General features: G+C 44.5%; 1 protein-coding gene across 1 annotated transcript in view; it reads right to left on the bottom strand.

The window, feature by feature from the left end:
* Nucleotides 1-17,173, bottom strand: part of GPR158 (G protein-coupled receptor 158) — a 211,874-nt gene extending 194,701 nt beyond the window's left edge. The window contains exons 1-2 of the mRNA XM_086614818.1: nucleotides 16,302-17,173; nucleotides 1,392-1,497 (exon numbers count right to left, since the gene is read on the bottom strand). Of these exons, the coding sequence (XP_086470944.1) occupies nucleotides 1,392-1,497; nucleotides 16,302-17,173 (978 nt within the window). The remainder of the gene's footprint in view (nucleotides 1-1,391; nucleotides 1,498-16,301) is intronic.
* Between the last annotated feature and the right edge of the window lie 4,379 nt (nucleotides 17,174-21,552).

Genomic DNA, 21,552 nt, shown 5'->3' on the forward strand with positions numbered 1-21,552 from the left:
TGCTTTGAACCAGACCAAAGGTGCATTAAATACCACCATTGATCTGTCTTCATTTTCTCCTTTTTACTTGTATCTGGGATTTTCTTAGTCTTCTTATAGGATTTTTTTTTTTTTCCTTTTTCTGCTTGCCAGAAGAGATGCAACTTACAATCCCACTCCTCTGCTGACATTTTGCAGACACTAAGAAAATGAGGAACACTCGCAAAAATATATAATGACATTCGGGATAACGAGCATGTATTAAAAAACAAAGTTTACCAGATCTCATGGGAAACAATATTTTCTTCAAGAAAGAAACACAAGATATTAAAAGTGTTCCCTTGAATTCAGAAGGCAAAAAGTACTTGATAAAGGAAAAAGAGGGGTTTTTTTATTTGCAGAAATTTTTCATTTCAAATTAGCCTTTATCAAAGACTACTTAATTTCTCATTTCAAGTTTATTTTAATAAAAAACATTTTCAAGTGAAAAATACCAAGAAGGATGTTTACAAAAATTCTGAGTTTTTCTTGCTCAAAAATGTTGGTAGATGAATTCACCAAAAACAACTCTTTTCCTAAATTCAGATTTGGCTTTGATAAATTGGCATTTTGTAACAATTTGGGCAAATATCTCCTGACTTCTGGCAGACAACTGTCAACTTTCCCTCCATTTTAATTGTTCTTTCTGAATGCATAGAAGCGGCTGAGGTGGCTGCTCTCACGGAAAACAAATGGGTGCCTTTGAAGACAACATTATATGCCATAATGAAAAGAAAAATCATTGAATGTATCTTGTTTTAAAGTTTCATTGAGCATATATGACCAGCCAGACTGAACGATCCACGATATGCTGACAGACGGAGTTGGTCACAGACCTTCAGAAGAAAAAGGAAGCAGGAAGCCACTGAACAGAAACACCGTCAGCTCTGTCAAAATGTTGGCATTTCTGTTAAGAAAGAATTACAGTATCCAATTCTGCCTGTTATTCTTCATCATTCTACCAAAAGGCCATGTTTTTCTGAATAATTATTATTAGCATTTGAGCCATTTGTACTGTATTTTGCAAAGCTGTCCGGTCAAAAGTGACACTGACATTAAAAGCTTATTTTTATTTTGAATGTAAAATGTTTGACTCTCAATCAGAACTTCATAAATCATTTCACTGGTAATGTTTTTTCTCCCCATAGCTGTTATTTCTGCACAATAACTTTACTTCTGTTTTATTTAATGCCAATATTCCTGAAATGCAGGCAACTCCTGCATACCCTAAGAGTTTGCACAGAAAGATCTTTTCCAGCCTACAAGCCACATATAAAGTCTATAAAATAGGTAGCATTTATACTACAGAAAATTATTCACAGTGGAAAGATTTGTTATGGAAGCATAGTTCAGTCCCTTAGGGACAGACTTACCTCAGAATTGTTGAGATGACACCTGTGTGTCCCCGAGAACCAGCCCTCGCTTGAACACTGGTCAATGTCCACCTTCTGCAGATTGATGTCGACTTTGACAACACCTCTGAAAAACAGAAAAACAGCCTTGAACACAGCAACTACAGAAATAGGTTAAAGTGCTTCATGATTCTGTAGCCTGCAAAAAGGAACTACATCTTCCTTCTAAATAAGGAATTTGATTAAATGTCTGAAAACAGTTTTGTGCTCCCAAAGCCACAATTGCAGGGACATGTTCTTATGTTAGACCTCAATGAGATGTATTATGACAAGAACTTGGTAAATCTAACACACTAAGTGTAAGGTCGCAGGTAAGAATAAGCTCTACACTAAAATAATTTAATGCCCTTCACGTTTTAAAGCGCCGCAAAGAACTAAAATAAATACAATGAATGACCTGCATTACTTTTTCCGAGGCCAGTGACCTCCCTTGGCCAATCCCAAGTACAGTACCAGGTGTCACACCTCACCCCTATGCCCGGCAACAACGACACCCTCCCCTTTGCTCCAGGGAAGGCTGTTTGCCAAGACAACCACCAAAAGCCTTTTTCCATACTCTCTCCAGACACACTCCGGCCTCCAGCAACTTCAGGCCTCTCATCCACGGCTCAGCACTCTCCTCTAGCAGGCACCCAAAACCCTGTCTCCCCATCTGGGCCAACCAGCACTGGTATAATACCTGATACAACATCAGAAAGGCAGTACGAGCCAGGAGTTGGCCACCAGTGTCTATGAAACAAACAAAAAAAGTGTTTTCTACACATTCAGGTCCTCAAGGACTGTCTGAATTGTATTCGTTCTATGCCAAGAACACTCAAATTTTCACCATGAACAGTCTTCCTCAGAAATTTTTTTGAATGAAAAGCTAAACACTATTTCAGGCAATGGTCTATTTTATAAACAACTTAGAAATCACCAGAAGAAAAAAAGCTGCAAGACTGTAGTTGAGTACCTTAAAAAAAGCCTTCAAAAATTTCCTTATTCCCTCTAAAATAACCTGCAGAATGACTCTGGACGTAGAACATCTATAGCATCATCTTGTGAGAGCATGCACCTGTGACTGCTTCGCAGCTGTCTGGACATAACAAAAACATCAGTATGCAGCTTCTGGTAGATAGATCATTACATGGACTTGTTCATAACCGATGAATACTCTGATTTCTAAAATCTAGGGTATCCCTTCTTTTAAGTCAGCCATTTCAGTCACATTAGGCAAAAGTTTTGATTTCCACAGTCTGAACTTCCACAACTACAAACACCATCTCTCCTTTCAGACTGTGGACTACCAACAGCATGGCCCAACCTCTATCCCAAGAACACTCCGCTCACCTCAAAGTATGTTGCCTCTTTTAGTTAAAGCTCAGTACATATAAAATAATACATAAATAATAGTAATAAGTAAAAATGCCAGAGAGCCATATATTGGAGAGGTCACTTATGAACAAACTCTAAACTGGCATAAAAGAGTAAGCTTGATCCAAACCAGGACAATACTGCTCCCTCATACCTGGCCCCAGCACAACCAAGAGCAAAGTGTCCACAACAGCTATATTTGGACATTCATCTTCAGACATGCTGTATAGTCATTGGAGAAACACAAGCACATCATTTAAGGCATCTGAAGAAGAATGCATTAGGAAGTTAGACAGTACAGGTGCACTTAATTGCCCTCCATCTCCTGCCTAGAATCTAAGTAATCTGGAGCTGGGTACACTTAGAAATGACCTGAAACACTTAAGTTCTGGCTCTAGGAAGTTCAATTTGAAATAGCGCACACCGTGGCTCTAGAATACTCAGAAATACTTCTCGTTTACAGCTTTGTAAACTTTCCACTCTTGTTTTAGGACAACAGCTTCTGTGGGGACTGCTAAAATAACACTTCCACCCTAATCAACTGCTTTTTTCATGTTCCAGGTGACCGAGGACCTCAAGGGGAAAACTGCCACACTGTACAGACTAAGTCTTTATAAGATGCTGATGTCAGTGGATTACAAGCATAGCTTAATCTGATAACAAGGTATCCATCTCGGTTGCTCATAGAGATAAACAATTCCTCACCTGGTCATGTGCCGATCCCACCAGGTACATTTCTAATATTTTCTGGACCTTTCTGAGCATAAATATTAGCGTGTGGCCTATGGTCAGGACCTGTTCTGCAAGTGAAAAATCTCACTGTGGCTGCATACAGGCAGAGGCAATGGGACCAACACTACTTCTTGCCCTCCTAGCTCATGCTATACACCAGGCACTTTGGCAAGGATCTCTCAAGCACTAGCATCATTCTGACAACTCTAAAGAGATCAGTTTATAGAGTAGGAAAAACAGTGATGATTCATCCTTATTAGGACTGCAACAGATCCACCTGGGAGACTCTAAGCACCTTAGGGAAGTAGGTTTTTATTTCCTTTACATGTAAAGATTTTCCCCTGTGTATTTTGTTTTCAACTGGTAGGAGAGGAAACTCCCCTTTCCCTCTCCAAGGACATCTGTGAAGAGAGAGGTACAGACTGAAAATTAAGAGTAAACTAATCACGTCTAGGAGAGGAGAAACACCTTAAGAGTTTGCTGTGTGGTATCATGAGCAGGCCCTGTAGAAGCAGAGAGTCAGTACAAAGGGATACAACAATTTTCAAAGGAAAACTTTCCTACAGGTTACTCGTCAGAAAGACAACATATACAAGCAAGAGGAATTAGTGACAGTAAGTGCACTGAGCAAGCATTTGAGTACAGCCTTGTACCACACATGCTGCAAGTTGAAGAATTAGTGACATGTTCTAGTGGGCCAAGAGGCAGAAAGCAGGACAGCTTCCTAACACTCAGAGCCATGTACTGGAAAGAAAGGAAATACTTCCAGGTTTTTTGCATCAGAATTGATTAAATAACCTGTATTCTTTGAAAACTGACACAATTATTTTGTTCAAAATAGAAGTGAAAACCATAGATTCTTATAGCAACTGTCATTGGAAGAAGCCTCTTATGATCATTCAGTCCAACCACATGCTCAAAGCAGGCTCAGTTCAGTTGGGTTTTTTAATACCTCCAATGGAGACTTCACCACACTGAGAAACCTGATCCAGTGTCTGACCACTCTCAGTGTCAAGAGTGGAGGCTTAAATGGAATTTCTTATATTTCAATTTGTGCCTCTTGTACTTTCTGTCCTTTCACTGACTAGCCCTGAGAAGAGTCTGGCTCCATCTGCTTTACACTTTCCATCAGGTATTTACACACTTGTGTAAGATCCCCCTGGAGCCTTTTCTTCTCCACACTGAACAGTCCCAGCTCACTCAGCCCTTCTTGTCTGTCAGATGCTCCAATCTTTAATCATCTTTCTGCTCCTTCACTAGGCACACTCTAGTACATCCATGTCTCTTGTACTGGGGAGGCCAGAGGTGGACACGGCACTCCTGATGGGGCCTCACCAGGCTGAGTAAAGAGGAAGGAACATCTCCCTCAACTCATTGACAACGCTTTTCCTTTCACAGTCCAGAAGGCTGTCAGTCTTCTTTGCCACAAGCATACATTGGTGGTTCATGGCAAACTGGTGTCCACCAGGACTCGCCAGGCCTTTTCTGCAAAGCTGAATCTGCATTAAGCCCCCAGCCTGTACTGATGCATGGGATTATTCCTCCACAGGTACAGTACTTGGCATTTCCCTTTGCTGAACTTCACAAGGTTCTTGTTTGCTCATTTTTTCAGCCTGTGTTAGTCCTCCTGAACAGCAATACAATCACGTGGTCTCTCAGGCACTCCTCCCAATATTTATCATCTGCAAACTCGCTGAGAGCACACCCTATCCTATTATCCAGACCACCAAATGAAAATGTTGAACAGAATTGGTTCCAGTATCAAACCCTGGAGTATATCAGTAGTGACTGGCCTCCAGTCATCTATATGCAAAAGACTATTGGGTTGGTTAAACACTATTTGCCCTTCATAAACCCATGCTGACTACTCCCAATCACATTCTTCTCCTTCACATGTTTCAGAAGTGGTTTTCAAGAATACTTGCTCCATCGCCTTCCCAGGGATTAAGATGAGGCTGACCAGCCCATAGTTCTTGGAAGATATCAAGCACCTTGGCCTTTTTCCATGTCCTATGTCACAAAGTCCACTGCCATATTCAGCAGCAGGTCCACATTCTCCCTAGTCCAGTTTTGCCGCCAGTGTACTTACTTCTTGTTGCTCTTCATGTCCCTTACCAGATTCAGCTCCATACAGGCTTTGGTTTCCCTAACCCCATCCATGCATAGAATCATAGAATCATTTAGGTTGGAAAAGACCTTTAAGAACATCAAGTCCAAGCACTAATCTGGCACTGCCAAATCCACTACTAAACCACATCCTCAAGAGCTGCATCTACATGTCTTTTAAATACCTCCAGAGATGGACACACAACCAATTCCCTGGGTAGCCTGTTCCAATGCTTGACAAACCTTTCACTGAAGAAATTTTTCCTAATATTCAATCCAAACCTCCCCTGGTGCAACTTGAGGCCATTCTCTCTTGTCCTGTCCCTTGTTACTTGGGAGAAGAGACCAACACCCACCTCACTACAGCCTCCTTTCAGATAGCTGTAGAAAATAAGGTCTCCTCTGAGCCTCCTTTTCTCCGGGCTGAACCACCCCAGCTCGGTTAGCCACTCCTCATTAAGACTTGAGCTCTACATCCTTCAGCTTCATTGCCCTTCTTTGGACAAACTCCAGCACCTCAATGTCTTTCTTGTAGGGAGTGGCCCCAAAACTGAACACAGTATTCAAGGTACAGCCTCACCAGTGCTGAGTTCAGGGGGACAATCACTTCCCTAGTTCTGCTGGCCACACTATTTCTGATACAAGATGCTCACGTTCACAGTCACAGTCATGCTCAGGTTGCGTCTCCATATTCCCCCAGGTTACCTGACCCTCCTTCCACTTCTTGTCTATTTTGATTTTATGCTTGAGTTTTGTCAGGAGCTCCCTATTAAGCCATGCAGGCCTGAAAATTACCTAATTTCAAAATATTTTCACAATACTTCTTCCAAAAACACTACATTCTTCCACTTGAAACTGAATGTGTTTTCCCTTTGCTTCTCTTGTGTTAAAACTTTTCTTACAAGAACATTTGTCTTTCACAAAACCCTGTCTTCATTAACTCAATACAAATATTTCTACCTCCCCTGTTCTCTTGTCTGCAGCCCTTCTGTAGCACAACCTGACCTCCTGATATGATTAAGTTGTTCTGCTTTTTCTTTTTCTCAGAGCTTTATGAATTTCTGGTGTGAAAATCTACAGGAAGGAAAATCAGCACAGTCCAGAAGTAGGCATATAAAAACAATCTCTCCTGAGAGTTTCAATCTACCAGAGGCTTTCCATTTTTTCCTTCCATGGTGCATATTATTCTTTTTTCAATAGACCTCTGCAATACACATTCATGCTTCATGATATAACACCACAGTTCTGCTGAGGTAGTAACAGGGTCTACAGCTACATGAGGATATAATGCTTCCAAAAGAAAAGTTCATTTAAGCATACATGTGGCATTTACAGAAAGCATCATGACAGTACAAGACTTTCACTGCATTCATTGGGGATGCTTTGCCATTTTAAAACACCATCTCAGACTTGTACCCCACCGTTATTACACACAGAGTACACCAATATGTACATGATGATATATTTCTGAAATTCATCTGTGATTAATACAGTAGCTGGCACAGCCTGTTTAGCCACCCACATTTTCAGTTATTTTTGATTCAGCATTCGGAAAATGGAACATATGGAAGAACATATCCTCCTAGAATGTATACGGACCAACTACCTGTAGGTGTTATGTTTATTGAACTAACAGAATAATTGCAGCTCTGCTATCTTGATAGAAGCGATCCAGACAAATATCAACAGTATAAGAGTAGACTCAGACTGTCAGCATAACACTTTCATCCACACTGACAATGCCGCCTGGCTGAACCCAAGCCACAGTGAAAAGTTAATAACAATATTACTGGTAATTGTGGACCATCTGGCAAGTAAGTATATTTTGTTAATCTCCTTATAACAATAACTATTTGTTTTCTGCCACAATTTTACAAACCTTACACCAAAAAAAAAGATGCTTAAGGATTACATGTTCATGTTTAACATGTAGTTAATAAAGAATTAGTAGAATTGTACATAATAGATAATCATTGAAGAATGACATCATCAAGGATTTTCTATCAGGTCAGAGGTTTGATTTAAGAGGCTTTCATGTCTGTCTTAATTTCCAGTACCACTGTTTGTTGGCATGCTGTTTGCCTTGAAATCTGTGCCAGAAATTGATTTAAGCTTATTTTCCCAGCCTACTAGCTATCTTGATAGTTTCAGTAGTTATAATATTTCATTGTAACAACATGTTGTAAAACCTATATCTACAGAAGAATTTTTTTGCCTGAACTGTTACATCATAAAATAGCAGAAGGAACATATTCTCTTTCTCCCAGCCAGCTTAAGCCAGAGCTGCACAGAATAATAGCCTGCCAACATTTAAATGGTGATAAACAATATCTTTGTCCTCTAGATCTTCAGAACCTTTTTGGCACAGAGGTCATCACAGCTCAGCTGAACAGGCATACAAAGTTAGTCTTCTAAGTTTGTACACTTATTTTTGCACCTGTAAGCATTGCAAGGAGCCATTATTAAGGTATAAGCATGGTTTTCACATGCTGAAGCAGACATCGTCCCCCAAATCTAAATGCCTGCTGCCATCTTCATTCACTCTTACATGTTGTCCTTCGTAAGTCTTCCTTACCACAGAACAGGGAGATAAGAAAAACAAATTGTCTACAGCCGTCCCAAATCTGCAAATGCCCACACCTCGAGACAAATGCATACTGTAACTAGTATAGTCAGCGTTTTCAGGGCAGATACCTTTCCTGATCATTCTCATTTTGGAAGATGACACTTTGAAGAATACTAATTTTCAAACAGTGCATACTATGCATACTACCTGACACCTGAGGCTCCTTCAGTAACACCAACTAAGCATCCGAAAATAATCCTGGAATTAAATTCAGAAGTGACTTTCAGAGGTAAGTCTTACTGGTAATCAGCAGCTTCTGCAGGTTCAAGTTGCTTTTCAAATTCAAGATTTAGGGTTCTGCATTCACTTAAAACATTTTTAAAACTGTTACCTTTGCATATCCAGCCAGATTCACAAAAGGCTACTGGGACATTCCATACAACATGATTTTCATCTGGTCACGCAGTTATCACTAATTTCTTACTAATAGGACAGACTTGCCTAATTCCTCAGCCATAGCACAACTGCTGCTTTTCAGCACACATTTTCACAGAAACAGCTTTCACTAAAAATAAACTTAACTGAAGTGTAAGGTATAGCAGTGTGGGCACATGAATTAGGATTCACCTGCAAAGAAAATCCCTCTAGGCCATTCAGAGCAATACTACAAGGGCAGAATACTTAAAGCTGAATCCTCTGTTGTCTGAAGAATTATTTCAGATTTAGATCTGCCTTACGATTTATGGCATACAGTGCTGCCTCTCTGGGGATTTCCCTGGAGCTTAGTCAGAGAGCTTCCTAGACACTTCGAGGACCAGTGTTTTTTTTTTTTTTTTGCTCAAGGATGTTCAAGTTGCTACTAGCATCTTAATTCTGCCACAAAACATCACCTTGTATAGGAATGCTGAGGTGTCAGTGATGGTGAGGTACCACTTACATGAGAGTCTCCCTACGAAAAACAGGTCTTGGAGCCAAATTCAAGCCATTTAGTAAGAAATCAGCTCTTTTTGTAATGCTTCCATTACTATCCATGGGGTCAGAGAGATAGGTGGAAAGAAAAGGCCTCAAGGAACAGTATAGAATGTGATCTAAGAAAAAAAGAGGTTAAGAACAAGACAAGCTTTTGAACTAGAAGGATCCTACATAGGAGAGATGGCTTTAGCCTAACTATACCAAATCTTCTGACACTGATGATGTATCTAAAGATAATAAGGGAATTTTAAAACCGAAAAGTGGAAGTCAACATCATTTTTTTTAAAAAAAAAAAGGAAAATGGAGAGGCATAAACCTGGGCAAGGAACATACAAAACTACAAGGATGTAGAGACAAAACCAAAAGACATTTTTAGAAGCAGCATGTTAAACACAAAAGCTCTACTAACTAAAAACTTCAAATATCTCAGAAAAAGGAAGCCAGAAATATAATCTGTAAGGCCAACACACAACTAAGACAAAAATTGCTCAGAGTAGAGATAGCCTTTGTAGAAAATGAATTTTTTTTTAATCACTGCATACTTTAGAGCCAGGAAGGCTCCAACCTCTGAGCCGCTTAGAGAGTTTCCACATGGCAAAAGTCAGTTTTTACACGCAGGGATGTTAACAAGCTGGGCACCACAACTATCCCTGCTTTGTTCAACACGTACACAGATGACCACAAATGGGTGACCAGTGACAAAGTTTGCAGGCGATAAAAATAATTACTATAACACACAACTTAATCTGACTGACACAGAGAAGATGAATGAACACTTTCCAAATAATTTTTGTAACACAAGAATCTGGGATCTCCCAATGAATTTAGATTCATGAAGCAAATTTAAAAACAGGAAGTATTTTTTTTCCTCTGAACAGTTCAGAATCATATTATGGAACGTAATGCTAAACTACATTGCAGAAGACAAAAACGGGTTAAAAAGTGAGTTAGAATCATGGATGTCAGTTTAATTCATATTTACTATCAATTCTCATTCAGATAGAGTCTGAAAAACTTTTTTTTATTGCTTACTATTTGTAAATGGGATATAACCAAAATAAGAGAACTTGGCACTTCCACTGTTCTTACATTTTTTCTGACGTACCTGCCAGAAGCTGTTTTTGGAGAGAGGGCTAGGAAAGCCTTTCATCCGACCTAACACAGCAACACTTTTGTTCTTACCTTTAGGAACATTCCTCTATCTCAGCTGAGGTTCATGAATAGACAGAACAGGAGGTGACAGTCCTGGAGCTGAATTTTAGATAGTAAGGACTGTCACATGTCCATTCCCTTCAAAAGAGCTTTGATAACCTGCTGTGAGGGAAGCCTTGCTCAAGGGGGATGGCAGTAGAGAACAGAAGTAGAAACGGCAGTTGGACCCAAAAAGCTAGTTCCTTTTATTGCAACTTACCACGTGCCACAACTGCGGACACAAACGCAGTTATGTGTCTCAATCCTCTCCTGCCCATATTTAACTTCTTTCTTCAAAGATCCACTCTTGTTTCTCTAATAGTGAAGAAAGCCGAATCATGTTTCTAAAAAATAAATCCCTATTTCTTGTTCCTTATGTTTCATCAACATCCTGGTTTTTATCCTTATCCGTGACCTCATACCAAAAAGGCAGAGACGTAACTGATTGTCTAGAGAACACTTAAAACATACTGAGAGTTTCTATAAGCAAACAGTCCATCATAGGAAGACAATTCTTTGTTCTCATCTCTTTTCAGGAACATAAATCCAAAACTTTCAAGAGTTCTAGGAAATAAATTGTTACTTTTCGTTTTTAGAACCTGTTCTAAATCCACCCACACCTTTGAACATGTTATATGGGCCAGGGTTATAGAAAAAAATGTCAGTCTCACCATTTTAAAATATTTTCAGGATTATACAACCAATACATCATGTCACAAAAAATTAGAAAGCCTCCTTAAACAGAATGAATTTTCTTTCTTACTTCAGTACTGAGACTAAAGAGAGATTAGGGAGGAAACTAAAAAAAGAGGGCTAAAGGAAGAAATTAAACTATATTTAAAAGAAAAAAGTTAACTAATTTTTACAGTCTCTCTTTTTTCTGTCTACATTTATAGTTATTTCACCAAACAATTTAATACCTGTGAAATATTTAGCAGAAGACGACATCACACATATTTCCAAAGAAATTACTTATTTGTCATATATACTTCAACCTCCATGGTTTAATTTGCCTTCAATAACGCTTCCTCAACAAGCAGCCTATTATGGCCTAAGGCTGGAGTGGTCCAGGTCATTGTTAACAGTACGGTGGAAATCACTACATTAACGCTGCCTTTGGGCAAGAAACAGCTAAGTTTAACTGTGCAGTAAAGATTAATCTTTGCACTAGGGAACACTTTTCTAATAATTAAGAGAGAAGTCACAAGTGTCAGGAAGACAGAAAATTTTCAGAGGTAACACTTGACTCAGTCAAACTTCAGAACGAAGTTTTCTGCAAATGCTCTAGAACATGTCCTCGTTCAAAATAAAAAAAAACACTTACTCAGCTTGCTGATTGAATACCTTTCTGCCAAAGCAGCTATTATTCCATTGCATTCTCCCAATAGTCTTTAAAAAGGATTGCAAATACTGCCCTGGATTTGGTGAAAAAACCTACCTGGCCTTGCTGGAACATGGTGGGAAGGAGAAAAAAAAAAAAAATGTTCCTGTATCCTAAAGATATTCTGACCTACCAGTTGAAAAATAGCATGAGAGCAGCAACCGGTTCCCAAAATGTTGACATATTACAACACAACATTAAAGAAAATGAGAACAGCACGCAAGAGAACATTTTGAACTGCAAAAGCAGCAATTCATTCATCAGAGTTAGGGATAATTGATGACATTGCAGAAGGCTGAAACATCAACATGAATGTGACTAGCCACATTCAAGAAATACGGGAAAAAGACTACAGCAGAGGGACCATGGCAACAGAGAGCTTATAACAGGAGACTAAAGAAAGCTGGTTTGTGTAGCCTAGTAAGCAAAGGTGGAGAAGGGACTGCTGCCTATAAATAGGTCAGGGAAGTAAACAGCAGCAAAGAGTGCTATTTCAGCTAGAAGGCAGCTCTGGAACAGGAATAAATGGATGAGAACTGACTGTGAATAAATACAGATCAAGTATCAGAAGAAGCCATCCAACCATTAGGCCTGGAATGCCAGTGGACTGGAGAGTAAAGAGGGAAACCTACCTACTTTAAGACAAAGTTTGGTCAGCTGGTGACACTCAGGGGGTCTGTGACAGCAGGAGATTGGATGCAGTGACCCAGGAGGGCACTTTTTGGAAAAAAAACCAGAAACAAAAACATATGCTCCCAGTAGGTGAGTACTTGGACATCTTTCTTCCAGATTAAGGAATAATCCTCCCCACCAGCCTACTAGACTGCTAAAGCAATGAAGACCCCCTGACCCCAGAGGCCAAGCAAATACTTTTAAAGAAGGAAACATACTCACAACATGCAGCTTCTCACATCATTCCACTTCCTCAGCAGGGCTGCAGAGACACCAGGCAAACCACCATGTGCCACGGAACATGGTTCAGTGTAATGGCGTAGTAGGAAGTGGCAGAAGAGGGTCACTGAAGGTTAGTGACAAGTGCTACCACGCTCTACCCTCTGCAGCACTAGCTGTAGAGCTATTAGACACATTAGATGGTGAATTCCTGCTGCAAACTGCATCAGCTTAGACTTTTTACAAAAGGCGAAGGAAATGGTTAACATCACCACGACATGAGTTCTAGTCTCTGTGGATCCTCATTTCAGAACAAGAGCCTACACTGTATTTTTTAAGCAGATGAGAACAGTCAGTGCCCCTAGCTTAGCATTGCATGGGACTACCATGGTCCCACCAGCCTTGGACAGCTCCTGGTAAATTTATCAACACAATCAAGTAGTCTTTGGTTTCTCTAACTTCTTCTCAGTATTGGCCTACAGTGCTAGCCTTGGCAAGACAACTTGAATAACCATATTCTCTCATCTTCCTTGGCCTTCACTTTGAACAGTCTGGCTGTCATCTCTTAGGGGGAGGGAAGAAGGTAGGAGATGAAATTAAAGACAGAGAGCAAGCTGTTTGCAAAAGCCCCTCACCTGTAACACTCACTTCCTCTGGCAGAGGCACCAATGCTCTTCACCACAAGAACAAAGCTTTTTTTGGCTGCACTGTCATAATGTCAGTGACAATAGCATTGCAGTAGTAGCACATATTGAACATAACCAGTAGTAATTATTAGCATTGCCTTCATTAAACTCTTTCCATTGCTACATCACATGACATACCCATCTGTTACTGAAACAGAAGATATACCAAGAAGCAGAGGCAATGGATTTTCCTTCTGTAATCTGAAAGAACTGTCTTCCATGGAGATAATGTGCTCCTGAATGTCTCTTACCCTAACATACCACACCATAAACTTAATATCAGCAAAGAGGAAAGTACATAAACTGTTCAACACATATTAAAGGGCCATGCACTATATGACCATCAATGACATGCCAGGCTATTAAATGGAAGGAGCATATAAGCTGATCCATTAACGTGTTTCTAACAGATGGTTCAGAGAAACTTTGTTGGGAGAATCAACACAACTTTCTCAAAAGATGGAGGTTAATACACACTGCTTTTTACCATACAGGCTTCAAAGTTAAACCATTGTGTCACTCAAAGACAGATGGTGAGGAGAAAGAAAGCTTATTTCAAGAGGCACCTTATAGTAATTAATACTAATGTTCTAATAACTGCATTAGATTTTCATTTTTATATTACCTGCTTATATTTTAAACCATTTCTTCTCTTAAGAACCCACACTGAGGCTGTGTGTCTATCAAATATAGAAAATATTGTGCAAATATCAAGACATCACACAAATCTTGGGAAGCGTATTTTGTTTATGGTATTTCCTATGTGGCTGCAGATATTTTCAATATCCCAAATAATAAGCTTTTATTAGAAGTCCATCTTCCATGTAACATACCTCAAACTAGGAACATGGGAACCATCATTTAGCCTTGCCAGAATATGTGCATATATGTACGTACTTCTTCCACCAGCTTCCTTATACAGCTACCAAAACCACGCTGATCTATTTTCTTAGAAATCATCTCTGGTTTTGATACAAAACATTGTTAGCTTGCCCTAACTGTTCAGTACAACAGCAATACAACACTTCAAATTTGCACAGCACACCCCATCACAAGATCTTCCAAATAAGAGGTTTTCCAAGCTTAGATGTGCTTAATGGATGCCTTTAAGCATCAGAGTTACAACAGGTTATTCTATTTCTTCAACTGAAGTGACTCCCATATGGTAAACAGAGGCTGGGACCACGAGGAAGCCAAGGCAGTGCTTTGTACTGCACCCAGGAGGACCTCTACTGGTTGCCTTGGTTGGCCGGGGTTACTCGAAAATGGACCTGGTGTGTTCTGCACATCAGAGCTACCACAGCAGAAACCTACACCACTGAGATGCTTCCTGGCATCACAGGATCTTGGCACAGAACTGAGGTTGAAGATTTAGACTCTGTTGTTTAAGAATCTGTTTTTGTTTTAACTGAAGATCAAAGCTTCTTTGAGTTAAGCTTCACATCAAGAACTTATGTCTCTGCTGGTTAGTGGCTGCCACCCCATCCCCAGCCTGGTGCTTCTTTAGGTTATAGGAACCTCTATCCTCAACAAGAGAATATCAGCCTACACCAGCTTTCATCTGCATCCTGAAGTTCAAGTGTGAAACATTTGCATTTCAATGAAATATGAGTAGTTTCCTGAACTTTTCTGGACACACACCGAACCTGCACACATCACCCCACTCCACCACCACCACCCTCCCATTAGGGTCCAGAAGAGCTCTGCAGTGGAGCTATTCTTGGATTTTGGTCTTAAGAGGAATTCAGCAGCAGCCAGTGGATGAGCTCACTTTACTTTAATCCTACCAGCCTCATAAGCACAAGCATTTCAGGGCAAAAGGTAATTCCATAGAGAAATAATCAGCCACTCTCTATTCAATAGATTTTTTTTTTTCCCCTCACGGATGCACAACTGGATTCATACCTGTTTGATCCCACTGAATTTCACACTAAGCCAAGAAAACCACTGTTCTCATACACAATTGCCTGGCCACCTAGGTGTGACAAAACCTCTCCATTTTCTGCTGCATTCTTGTTTACCTTTACTTACTACCAAATTGCAGCAGAAAGCAAATTCTGTGCGCCCCGCTCACCTCCTGACAAATGCCAGCTGCTTCTAAGCAGTGGACACTCCCTTAGGGGCAGTCACCTGTGAGCCCCACCACAGAAGTGCCAGTGGGAAAAGTCTGACACTCCGTGCCCCACTGGTTGCTCTCATTCCTTGGACACATCCCTCTGCTGTCAAAACACAACGACAAGGATGGGACTTTTTGTACCCTCCTCTCTGCTAGTCACAACCCAGTTGCAAAGTCCTGGAGGTTAACAGCAATAAAAAAAAGCAATTCTTCAGGTATGCCAGGTGTCAGTTACACAGCTATGTAACAGGGGGGTATCCCTAAGAAAAGCTTTCTTACCACCAGCTCAGGTTGTAGTCACATGCACTATGACAGAACTGCAGTCAAAAACACTTATTTACCTACAAACATACTGACCACCGACCAGGCTCAAGCATCCCACAGTGGGTGTGCTCTGGAGACCAGAAATAGCAGTTTACCAGAAGAGCAATGTCATTTCTCAGCTGGTTAAAGTCATAGCTGGGTTCCAGCTAGTCTTAATTATGCAGCGTAGTAAGGGATAATGCCTCAGTAAACACCCTCCTCTTGCGGACAGAAATAAACTCCAACTGGAAACTGCTGCTCTCCTCTTGACCCCTAGACGGACGCCAGGAACCCACATGCACACCTGTTTTGATGGGAGCAGGTAAAGCAGATGCTGTCTCACAGGCAGAGATGGAAGCGATTCTTTTACTGAGCAACAGCTCTCTAAGGCACGCGAAGGTAGAGCTCAACAGGAAGGCCTGAGGTTGCTCTGCGGTGCGACTGAGCAGCCCTTCTGGAAAGGGTCGATCCGGTCGCTCGAGAGACACAGCATGCCCTTCCCTAGAAGGGGGGGCAGAACCAAACCCCATCCTACCCCCTTCTCAACAGAAAGCAAGCAGAGGAACACTCCTACCTGAACTCGGGGAGGAGGTTTGGCTGTAGCCCATAGAAAGCCGCTGAGAGAGTCACTAGCCAGCCAGGTTTGTAATTTCCATTCTCACACTCCAGGTAAGGCGAGGACCACCTGATATGGTTCTTGTCTGCGGTGAAGCTCTCCCGTCTCTTCCAGCTGTTCTCCGAAGTTCTGGGGCCCGTGTTTAAGACCTTCCTGTGCGGATGCGGCCTCCACTTGCGCCTCAAGCTGTGGAACCACTCCGCTTCCATAGAGGCATTGGCCAGGCGGTGAGCCGAGGCGGACAAGTCCTGCAAGAGGACCTGACTCTCGTGCCTGCTGGCCTGGAGGAAAACCTGGGGGGTGGAGGAGAAAGGCTGCGTGCTGAAAGTGATAGCTGCCCTGGAGATGATGGGGTCCCCCTCCAGGAGACTCCTAATCAAGGCGCGGTACCACTCCAGGTCCTCCTGCAAGTTCTGCTCCCGCGACTTATTGCTCTGGAGGATCACGTTGAGGAAGTTGGTGGCGTGGGTGAGGGTGTCCAGGGCCCCGTGCAGGGAAGGGTGCGAGGCGAAGCGCGACTTGCCGGCGAGGCTGGCCAGCTCATACCGCCCGGAGCAGTTGGCGCGCCGCAGCTCCCGGGAGTCGCCCGTGTAGAGGAACGAGGCCACGTCCTGGGGCACCTCCTCGGCGAGCCGCTGCGCCAAGATGGTGCTCTCCGTAGAGCGGCTCCGCGGGGCCAGCGGAGGCTCCCGGCTCTTGATGTGGTTGTAAATAGGCTGCCTCCCTCCGAGCACCCGCTCCCGGCCGCGCACCGTCTGCCCTTGGCCGGCGGCAGCCCCGAGCCCCCGCTGGGCGACGAGCAAGAGAAGAAGGAGCCGGAGCAGAGCCATGTCCCCCGGCGCTCCCGGTCGCGCAGGCACGGCGAAGTGGCTGAAGACAGGCTTCGCGCAGGCGGCCGCGGCGCAGGGGCACGAACGCGCAGGGGTGGCCGAGCGGCAGCGGGACGGAAAACGGCCCCCGGCCCGCGAGTCACCTGTGGCTGCGGCGCCGCCCGCGCCTTCCCCAGCGCGGGGCGCCGCGCAGCCCCGCCGCCGGCGCGGAGCGGCTCGCAGCCCCTCCGGCGACGGCAGCGGCTGCAGCGAGCCCGCCTGCGCCTCCTCCCGCCGCGGCCACCGCGCTCACTGAGCTGCTGCCCGGCGCAGCGCGCAGGGGCGGCGGCGCCCGCGCCCGGCGCAGCGGCGGGTTCCCCCGCGGCGCCCCGCCGCCGCCCGCGCTCCGCCGCTCCGCATCCTTCGGGCGCCGCTGCCGGGGAGGGGAGCCCGCGGCGCGGGACCGCCACTTGCTGCGGGGATCAGCGGGGCCGCTGCCGGGGAGCCGGCGGGTGGGCGCTCACCTCCGCGAGCGCTCGGGTCTCCGACGGAGGACCCAACCCGCCCCCGGCTGTGGGAGGCCGCTCACCGGGCGGCTCCACCACAGGCAGCCCCTCACCGCCCAGCGCCTCTTCCCCGCCGGCCCTTATAGGTGTACGCCGGGCAGCTGCCTCCCTGTGTGGCCGCCTCGCCTGTCAGTCAGCCGGCAGCCATTCACGGGGCAGGAGGACGGCGCCGTGCAGTGCTGAGGGAGGCGGTGCCGCCGCCGCGGAGCGGCGTCGAGGCACCTCGCTTCACCTGCCGCCGGCTCGGCTCGAGGCGGGGGGGCGGTGGGAGCCGCCCGCCGCACCGGCAGGCGCTCCGCTTTCTCCCCGGCCCAGAGGCGGGAGTCGCGGGCGGGAACCGGCCCGCGGGGGGCTGCCCCGCGCCGCCCAGGCCGGTGCGCGGCGCTTGCCCGAGGAGTGTGACAGCGACACCTGCTGGACACGGGCGTGGGGCGCCGGCGCCGCCGCCGCGCTCTGCGCCTACGCGCCGGGGGCGATCCGGCGGGAGCCGCCGGGCAGCGGCCGCTGGGGCCAAGGGGAGGAGGGGGCTGCCGGCTGCCAAAAACATCTCCGCCTCCCACCCCGCCGGCGTGGGACGGGAGAAGCCCGGCGCTCCGGGGGGAGGCAGCTGGCAGCTGCAGTTGGATCTGCAGAGCGTGGGCTGATGGCTGGTGGGGCTGTGTGCCGCTGCGAGGAAGGCGCTCTTGTCCGAAACAGCCCGGGGGGGGTGGCAGGGGGGCACAGGCCGGCGCCTCGCCTTCCCCCGGGGCGCTGGGGCCCCGCCGCGCTGCCTCAGGAAGGAGGTGTTGGAGTGGGAATGGGCGGCTTTGTCTTCTGGGGCACTGGGGCCCACAGCCGAGATCTGCATCGTCTGCAGGTGCTGCCGCACCCTCCGGGGCTCCTCGCATGCCCCCCCCCCCCACCCCCCCCGCATGGGCTGCTCCCCGGGGCTCCCTCGCCTCACACCTGCCCTAAAACGGCAAGACACAGTGTGCATCCCGCCATAATGGGAACTGAGCTGCTTCCCTCTGCCTTTATTGTATTTCTGTAACTGTAATCTTTCCTTGTTTCCCTTGTTTTTTTATCCATCACCTCTCTCTTAACTTTCAGATGCTAATTCCTACTGCTGTCTTCAAAACTGAGCCCTTAATCCAGTGGCTTTCAACGCTGACCTGTAGAGCGTTTGTGTGGAGCTGAAGCAGAGCTGGCAGATCACCTGCTTCCCTCCTGCTCTGCTGAAACCGCCTATGGAAACATACAAATGTGTTGAAGATGTAGTTAGGATTTTGCAGATAAAATATCAGTTATGGAGCCATCGTGATCAGTAACACAGATCTGGTTTAGCAAAGTATTTAAACATATGTTTAACTTCGTGTATTTTCTTTGGCAGAAGTATTCACCTACTTAATATTCATAGATTCATAGATTTCTAGGTTGGAAAAGACCTTAGAGATCATCCAGTCCAACCATCCCTAATCCCCATTAAACCATATCCTCAAGTAGATCATCCACCCTATTCTTAAACACATCCAAGGATGGGGACTCAACCACCTCCCTGGGCAGCCTATTCCAGTGGCTGACAACCCTTTCAGAGAAGAAATACTTCCTAACATCCAACCTGAATCTCCCCTGACTAAGCTTATGTCCATTTCCTCTTGTTCTATCACCCATCACTAATGTAAAGAGTCCTTCCCCTACCTCCCCACCATCTTTTCTCAAGTATTTATAGGCCGTAATCAGGTCTCCTCTCAGCCTCCTCTTCTCCAGGCTAAACAGCCCCAACTCCCTCAGCCGCTCCTCATAAGTTTTATTTTCCAGCCCCTTGACCAGTTTAGTCGCCCTTCTTTGGACCCGCTCCAGGAGCTCAATATCTCTCTTAAAGCGAGGGGCCCAAAACTGGACACAATATTCCAGGTGCGGCCTCACCAGTGCCGAGTACAGGGGCAGGATCACTTCCCTGCTCCTGCTGTTCACACTATTCTTGATACACGCCAGTATCCCATTGGCCTTCTTGGCCACCTGGGCACACTGCTGGCTCATATCAAGCCAGTAGTCAACCAAGACCCCCAGGTCCTTCTCCGCCAGGCAGCTCTTCAGCCACTCTTCCCCGAGCCTATAGCGATGCTTGGGGTTTTTACACCCCAAGTGAAGGACTCTTCCTGTTGGATGAGGAGTTCGTGACAGGAGGTGGTCAGCGAAGGGTGAATTTTAGACGAGGCGGTCCACCAAAAAATCTCCTAATTACCATTAATTCCATGCCAATTTAATATAAAACTCCCTTTTGGAATTAAAAAGTGTGGTTGAAAAGAATAGTAAAAAGAGGATTTTTTTTTTTCCTTTCTCTCACACACACATGTGCATGCACATCCTATAAGGAGCAGATTTCAGTCATGCAGAATGTGATCTAATTTTAAACCACCAACAAGTTATATCTGCTCCTTAAAGCATACTCTTATTTTAGAATTATTTGAAACTATGCTTAAAGGAATAGTCATTGGTGGATACTAAAAAGCTAGAAGCAGAGAAATTTTCCAGCTGCTGTAGCATCCTGTGAAAGTTCTTTTTCCCATGCAGGCTAGCTAAGAAACAGTTTGAGGTTTTTGTAAACTAAGACTTTATCTTGCACCTGTAGCTTGTTATGCAGTCTTGTTTATGGTACACTGGGAAACATGTTTTGAAATGGGTGTCGTAGCATTCAGCCAATCACTCTGGGAGGTGGATGGTCAAGCAACCAGTAGCCATGGCCATTCTTGCGAACCATGTTCTATATATGGATTGTAATTAATTAAATATTGGCATTTTGGCATTTTCTTCCAGACTTGAATTCTATGTCATTCTTCTCTCCGTCCTCGGTACAACTGCAACAGTCATTCTAGTATAGCTAAGTGAAAATTACATTTGCAGTCCATATATCCTAGTGATGCAACACACTTCATCTTTGCCTATAGTGACCTTTAATTATTTTCACACATGTGGATAAGAGAGGAAGTTACAAACACTTTTTTCTTTTCCTCGTTGCACGCAGTTGAAGATTATATTCACTGCTTAAGAGTAATTTACTTGTAATGAACTTTCCCTCAAGTGAGTAGCCTGTGAGATTATTTAGAAACTGCATGTACTGAGCAACTCAGAAGCTGGTATTTACAGTTTAGCACAGCACAGGGAGTCTGTGCTACCAAGTCTGCACTGAACAAATACCTAAAGATGCATCATTTGCTGTGGATGAGTGAGAACTGGGGCTTTTGACGGGAGCAGCTGTCAGGACTGAGCTAAGCTAACATGGGATCAGTTACATGGGGAGATATCAATGCCAACATAAATAAACAAGAATTTTTTTAACAGTGTGCCTGTACTGATTTTCTTTACTGACTGTCACGGGCTGCTCTAAAGGAAAGGTCAGTTCCCTGATGAGAATTTGCTTCCCCTACTGTGGCCTGACTATTAATATCTATCTAAATTGCACTAGGCTTGCTAAATGGCCACTTTCACACGTTCTCAGGATAATCAAATATCCCTTTAATGTGCTCGCAGAGTAAGTTCTTTCTATTTCCTCATCTCCCTCATAGTCCTTCCAAGTATCATTCTGCAATAGCACCCGCCACTCCCCCACCACCTGTCCTTCACTAACACCCCCAGGAGCTGTTGTTCTTAACCCAAAGGTTTGCCAGGAGCAAAGGCCCAAATGCGTTAGGGCACAACTCCAGCTGCTGGAAGTCTTTGTCTTATCTCGGAGTCAGAAGACTCTCTTTTTCCTGTCTCATGGGTTTGCTCTGTGTTTGTGCTCTCTGTGACACTGAGTCAGAGGGAGAGGATGAGAGGTTAGCTGGAGGACTTTCTCATTAAGGGTGCTGGGTT

This window comes from Tauraco erythrolophus, chromosome 7 (assembly GCF_009769465.1).
Source record: "Tauraco erythrolophus isolate bTauEry1 chromosome 7, bTauEry1.pri, whole genome shotgun sequence".
Classification (NCBI taxonomy): domain Eukaryota; kingdom Metazoa; phylum Chordata; class Aves; order Musophagiformes; family Musophagidae; genus Tauraco; species Tauraco erythrolophus.